Raw genomic sequence first — 7,648 nt, forward strand, 5'->3', positions numbered from 1 at the left:
ACCCACGTCTGGACAAAAGCACCTGGTATCAGTATGCGCTAGTGATACTGATTAGTGAAGTATTTTTTTACTCTTTGGCAGTTATCTGTACACAGACAGTCATACCACTCTGCTTAGCATGCACAGATGGCTTGGAATGAAAGCTTATGTCAAAAAATGAGGGGAAAAAAATTGGACTCTATTTTTGCAATTAATACAGTTCACATCAAGCATTAGGGAGGATTATATGTGATTACGCAAGCAGTTCTTTAATCCTCAATTTTTTATTTTTTTTTTCCTGAACGAGGGGTTTCAGTAGTGAAACAGCTAGAAGGGTTTTTTTCTTTTCTTTTTTTCTTTAATTCTTTGTTTGGTAACATTTAATATAACCTAAAAAGATTAGGGGATGATCAGGGAATGACAAAACTGATACTGTTGATAGAGTCTGTTAAGATATACCTAAGGCTGGGTGACAGAGCCATACCATAGTATGATGAACAAAGTCAGACACCACTGGAATTTGAAAAAATTTAACATACTACAAAAAAAAATCCAGAGCTTGTTCTGCACAACTCATTTTAAGGCAAGATTTTTTGACTGAATGGAAGGCATCATGTGTAGTATCTTGATTCAAGGTTACAGTCCAAAGCTACAAACCACCTGTGAGACAGGACCACAGCTGGTAAAGAGAGAGTTCCCCAGAAACATTTTCAAGGTGAAATCTATGAATGCCTTTGGTACGGTCGATCCCAGCCTGAAAGGTGTTTTAATAATGTTTTCATTCTTATCCTCCTGAGGAATTTGAATTCAGGAAAGGTTTGGTCAATTTCAACTAACCGACCTCCATTAACCACTGAACTCAATATTGGGATGCCAATGCAGTGGTTGTATCTCATTATCTCAAAGAAGAACAATTACCTGACACACCTGGAAAACCTGAGAGTTCAAAAGTGTTTAGTTAGACGGAAATGAATGATTGGTGATTCACAGGGGAAGGGCAGGTCGCACACGTAAAAGATTTCGCTATTATTTTTTTAGTACGGATGAGTCACAAATGTGAAAGTTGCATCAATCCTGTGATTCCTCTGAACTGGCCTTCCCTCATATCAGCATTTTCTTTTTCTTCTTCTTTTTTTTTTTTTTAAAAATGCCATGATAAGCTCTCAAGAATATATAAATGTGTATGGGGAACTTCAACTGTTATTTATATCCTATATCTTTAGAACAGATTTGTGCATGTCTTTGTTTGTCTGCTCCTTCTGATAATGGGAAATAGCCATATCAAGCAACAAAAGGAACGTTTACAGATAAAGATGTTGTTTTGTGCTGGGTTTTTTAAGGAATCAGTATGTGAGGCAGCCACAACCTTGGAATGCAAGTGAGAATTTCAATATAAAGTCTATGAAAATTTAGACTGCCATGAAGCATTGATATGCTTACTCTTTCAATGGCTATGCTGCCTATATCAGCAGTATTATGTTGGGTCAGTAAAAATCATTAACAGTTGACCTCATATTAATGATAACATACTTTTTTTTTTTTTTGCATTATGACCTTGTAATTGGCAACTTTGCTGATCGCAATACAATGCACTTAATTGATCTTCACCGACTCTGTCGTCCAGTTCAGTGGCCAAGAGGAAACTTGGCCAGCTGTCTGAAGACACATCCTCTCACAGGTTGACTCCTAGCTCCTTGGACAGGAAGCGACCGCTCGTGGTGACACAGACAGAGGCCGATTCCCAGCTCAATGTGCGCCGTCACGATAAGCGACCCGTCTCCGGCCACAGATCGTCACCATAGAGACAATAGTGCTTGTGCGGAAACCACACCGCGGGTTGACAGACAATCCCGGAAAGTAGCCAGAACAACCCAATTGATTTCGGAAAATACAGGCAAGTATCAAAGGACCCTAAATAGTACCTTGGTGTAAACTTGCCCAACGACAAGAGTATGTTCACTATGAAAGACTACGCTAAATGTAAAGAGGGAAATAACGTCGCACGAGTAAAGGCGAGCATTTGAAGGAGTATAGTCACAGAAGTATGAATTGACTTGGGTTCTGTGTGTTACCGTGCTGACCAGAAGCGCATGACATTCAAGCTGAAAGGTTATGCAGTTCAGCCTATGAGTGAACCATGAATGAACAATGAATAGCTTTACCAGATTTAAACATCACTTCCTCAGTAAAGCTTGTGACATTAATTACTGTCTCTTTCTCTCTCATACACACATCACAGAGAGAGAGAGAGAGAGAGAGAGAGAGAGAGAGAGAGAGAGAGAGAGACAAGAATGTTTTATATTATATTCGTTCCAGTTTCATAAACTTACCTCCTCCACTGTTAGCGGCATGCATATTCTGTACTCCTTCAACAACATATTCCGCAGTTGAGTGGTGTTAGACCCGGAGTTAACGTGGACCTCAGGGAATAAGGCTGAAATGAATCACTTAAACTGAGTTTCAAAACCCTGAAAGATTAGCTCAACCGCAAAATTTAGCTGAGCACGTAAACTGTCCAGACCAGCGTATAAACTGAAGCAATTTTACTTGTGTACCCCAGTCTTCAACGTGAATGCAATCTTCAACGTAAATGATTCGTTAACGGCGACTACTCGGTGTAATGTCTAGTCCGCGGGACAGGGTGAACTAAACCGATGTTAAAATAAAAAACAAAAAATCTAGGATATTACCTCTTTCAGATAAAGACTAGAACGTTAAACGAGCAGAAGCTTTCGAGCAGATGTTTCCGAAAATGAAGGCGATAGCTTATCTGTCAAAATGCTAAAACTGCAACCTTCTCTGGTCTAGCGCACGGTTGCGCTCATCTTTGTACACAAAACCAGTGCCCATGTGACGAAAAGATTTTCGATTCGTTGATCCTACAGGGGCGAGGGCGATGTATTGCTCCTTTGCAGCTACTCTCCGTCGTGTGACATATTGCTGTGTGAAGTATTTAACCACACACCAATGTTGAGCTGACGGTCGACTAGTTTCTCAGTGACGACGCGATACTTTGCTGCTGCAACGGAAGCATGCCCTGTAACCACGCGGGCAGGAAACGCGGGGCTCACGCTCAGTGTGTGCTTGCAGAAGTAGCAGCGTAGCATACTTTTAAATGGTTTGGTATAGGGGAGTCATGAGCATCCTTAAGTCAGTCATATTAAGTTCGTTACTTTTAGTTGTTCTGGGTCATATACTACTCAGTGATAATAGCCCGTCGATACAAAGTCGCAGCGATACACGGCTTGGTGTTTAAAAGATGATACGAAGAAACTGGTAATCAACGTCACACAAAGTGTAGGTTTAATTCAGTGATCACGAGAGGGATGATCTTTAGAATCGCGGAGAATAGAGAATTTAAGTAATCATATTGCCTCCTTAAATTATACGGCCCCTCACCAACATCAGGAGTTAAAACCATCCATTAAATTAATAGCAAAGTCACACTGTTTGATGTTTTGTTACTCAGTATGAAACATTTTCTTCCCCTGTCACTCCAAAGGCATCAGACAGACACAGTCACGCGTACCTCTTGGCTGTTACAGATGTAATCTAAATTGTGCAACGTGGAATGTACACGATTCTTGTATGTTTTGGGGTATACTGATGGTTCGAGAAGATTGTTTGATATGCTTTTCATGTGTGCATAACGTGAACTGGGAAACTCATTGCTGTCAGCGTGGTCGGTGATAAACAAGACCCCATTGATCAACAGTGACATCTCCTGGCGAAATACAATCAGTGCAATAGAATATTGGTCATTCCCTCGAAAGGTGCGCCTCGCTGTTACCTAACGTTTTTTCTCATTTTACCCGCTTTAAATATTTCGACTGGTCCATATAACCTGATGATAGTGTTTAAATTTTGTTTGAAAACAAAAACAAAAACGAAAGCAAAAACAAAAAAACCTTGAGATACAGATACACTTACCAAGATTTTAAAATGAAAAAAGTTTAAAGAGGCATGGAACGCTTGACTTAAGGAGAAAATTAATTGAAACAATAACTAGAAATAAGAAATATCTTTATTTCAAATCATTTATGAATAATTACAAAGCCAGCTGGAAAACATTTAAATTATAATCTGCGATACACAAATGTACAACATAAAATCATACAAGAATATCTGTCAGAGGAAATACTCAAACAAGCATTAGCATTTGCAACACTTGGGAAGTGAGAAAGACAAGGCATGTTTCCAGACAAAAAGAGTACAGTAATATCCCAAAACTTCAGGTGCCCACATATGTGAGCATACAACAATCATGGTATTACACCTGCCCAAAAACCTCAAAATGACTTCTAGGCAACGTAATTATAGCTCTCCTAAATGAACCTCTTCATATTTTCATTATCCTCTGTCATTCTATAATATCACAAAAAAAAAAAAAAAAATTCCATCACCAGCAAGAACCAGTGAAGAACGTGATTTGTGCAGAATCTCTTGTGCAGTATTTAAGGCAAATTAGGTTTAAGTCAAAGAGAGAAAAATTGGCGTGTTTTCATTACTACTCATGAAAATGAACGAACAAAAAATATTTGGTCAAAATGATGTAAAAATATTGTTTTGGCCAAAACTGAGGAACATGGATTGACTCTGAGGCTACATGTTAATAATAATAAAAAAAAAAAAATTAAGACATATGGTAGCAAAAACTGTACCTCTCTGTAAACAAACTGCCTGAAAATGATGAATAGTGTTTGTCTCATTTCCACCACATAATAATAAATATATTTTAAATGTATGGCATACCTGGAATTATGAACAGTTGAATTATAGAGTCTTTGTCACTAGTTGAGGCTTTTATGCATAATCACATATTAAACTTTAGTAAATCACAGGGTTTTAGTGTTTTAGGGTTGTCATATACTTTCCTATTCTTGGTTCTGGTTAAACATTAAGTTAAACTTTAAAAGCTGCTAATAACTTGGTCTTATTCCTCTCTGTTGTACCTGGTTCTCCTTATGTATTGTGACAGTGTCATTGCTTGAGAAAATATATGTATTTAGAAAAAGAAACATTATACAAACACTCTTAAAGTTCCATTACACTAGACACGTCATTTTAAAATGTATAATAATACTTTGTGTGTGTTGTCACTGTCTAGTATCAGTTAGTGTAAGCCTGTCCAACATGATATTTGGCATATAACAAATGCTGATAATATGTTTCTTTCATAAACAGTTCAAAATGATTAACCATTCAGACAGCCCTCGGGCACGACAAAATCAAAGTGATCATTTTATATAAGTCAGACACATACAGTGCCATGGTTTCCCAGAAGTAAGCTGATTAGTTTTCATCTGAATATAGAAACAGGAATGTTACACTTATTTATTTTTTTTTTTTTTTGCTCTGAAATAGGAATGTCACATGTTTAAAACCACAGAAGATGGACCCTCTGGGTGCAAGCTTGGGGGTTTTGATTTACAATTGAATTTGTGATAGTGAGACACAAGCAAATCTTTCACAGGACGTGAGTATGGATACTTCAATGTGTAGTTTGCTTCATTGGTAAAAGAAATGAAAAAAAAACAAACAAACCATTTTTTAAATCTCTCAGCTTCAGATATGCGTGATCTTCATTCTTAAATCAGAAATATCTATAGTCATGTGATAGGCATAGACGTACAATCATCCCAGAGTAAGACACATTCTTTATATAAAGTAGTAGGCCCCTTGTAATTCATAATATATGATTATTAAATCTCTTCAATATGTTTCATATACATATCAATCAAAGACACACACAAACACACACACACACACACAAACAATCACCGTCGCACTCTTCCACTGTGTGGCAGTTTGCAAAATCTGGAACTCTCAGAGACCTCAGTGATTACAGTGAGTTGGTTTGTCTCTATGAGACTGTGGGTGGGTGGTAGGTACAGATATTCAGTGTATAGCTTTGATCATAGACATGCAGCGTATTAAACGGAGAATAGCTTCACGTCTAACATGAAAGTAACATGTAGTGTTCTGCCTGACAACTTCATGTTCAGCTGGGAAACTTCTGGAATGCTTTACATCACGTTTTGATACATAACACAGAAGCTTTAAACAAGCATGTATCGAGAAGCATCTCTGATATTGACAAAACGAGATACTATATAGCGTTTATAAAGACCCCATAGGTATCAGGTATAACGTCAAATGTCCAAGTGTCACCTGTATATTTACAAGTGTCAGTAAAGTGTTTGAAAAAGTGTTACAGTGAAAGTGAGGTGGAACACAGGCAAAAAAAGCCCCCCCAAAAAACGCACCCCGTGTTTAGTTTGGCGTGAAGCTTAGAAAAGTATTTCTTCCAGAACGGTGTTTCTCAACTAGTCCTAGTCCTGTGGACACACGTTTTATTTTCACCGCACCTGATTCCACTAATCAACAGCCTGAAGATTAGTTGAAATGTTAGTGCTTGAGTACAGTAAAAAAAAAAAAAAAGCTGTCTAGAAACATTGCTATAGAAGACAATATCTATTTGTGATTGATTTGATTTGGTCCAATCACACGTGTGTCACTTTGCATGAAGACATGAAGGGGCTAAATGTGGAAAGCATAGTTAGACTCTGTGTGTATGCCAGACCATTAAGACTGCTTAGAGCATGTGTGCATTTGATGCTGTTGTATTATTCTGTATAGCAGACAGTAAGCCAAGACATACATTGTCACGCAGTATGCTGATTCAAGGACAGACGAACCTAAACAAAGACTCAACATTAATGTACACCTCTGTACACACACAGCCACACTTACGCATATGTACATGTACACACACACACACACACACACACACACACACACACACACGCACGCACGCACGCACACGCGCACAAAACAAGTTATAATCTCATAACCAGCTCCTTCACAGTCCTCGTGACTCTTCATGTCACCTTAATGTATCAAACACTCTACGCACATTCGACACAGAGAGCAGGACTACTGTCGTACTCATCTGCAGTTCAGAGAGTCACATTCACACCCCCCCCACCCCCCCCCCACCTTCTTATCTTAACTCTTCTTCATGGTCCACTAGCTTTATCTAATTTCACCCAATCCTCTCTCAAAGACACAGGCAAGCCCGCCACATTCCGACTAACGTAAACTTAACGTGCAAAAGGCTTTCTCCGGTCCTCATTGGTCACTATGCAGCTTTCAGTAAACTCCCACAAACTCTTTCTGCTCTTGCTACCTACTCAAATCCCCGCAAGCGACCTCTCTTCTGTTCTTCCTTACAATCTATCAGAATAGTCTCAGCACCCCTCATCGATGTAGTAACTAAGCAGCAAAGAGGAAGGATCCTTCGCGTTCTCCCCGAGAGAGGTCACATTTTTCAGGGTTAAAGGTCACGCCCGGAGGACCCACCTTGAACGACCGTCGCGCCTCTGACACTTGCGGCGTGGTGAGGAGACCGTAAATCCCTTCCCATCTCCCAAAAAAAAAAAAAAAAAAAAACCAAAAAGAAAGAAAGAAAAAAAAAGACATTGTCTCTGCGTTGGCCAATACTGTAAACTGTAAACAGTTCTTCAGACTTCACCAGGGTTAGGCGGATTCAGCCTCAGCGGGGTCTGGGTCTTTACGGACGTCGACCATCGGCGAGTCGGAGCGAGAGTCCATTGCCGAATGCATGATAGGGAGCCAGATGTCATCCATGTTTGGCATTACCAGAATT

At 39.2% G+C, this 7,648-nt stretch overlaps 1 protein-coding gene across 2 annotated transcripts in view; it reads right to left on the reverse strand.

Moving 5' to 3' along the window:
* The window catches only part of LOC115817847 (cytoplasmic phosphatidylinositol transfer protein 1), a 47,542-nt gene extending 44,596 nt beyond the window's left edge, over window positions 1-2,946 (reverse strand). The window contains exon 1 of one of the 2 annotated variants that reach the window (XM_030780985.1): window positions 2,310-2,946. In XM_030780985.1, the coding sequence (XP_030636845.1) occupies window positions 2,310-2,357 (48 nt within the window). In that variant the 5' untranslated portion in view covers window positions 2,358-2,946. The remainder of the gene's footprint in view (window positions 1-2,309) is intronic. The other variant, XM_030780986.1, reaches the window with a different exon arrangement.
* Window positions 2,947-7,648: the final 4,702 nt, after the last annotated feature.

This window comes from Chanos chanos, chromosome 8, assembly GCF_902362185.1.
Source record: "Chanos chanos chromosome 8, fChaCha1.1, whole genome shotgun sequence".
NCBI lineage: Eukaryota > Metazoa > Chordata > Actinopteri > Gonorynchiformes > Chanidae > Chanos > Chanos chanos.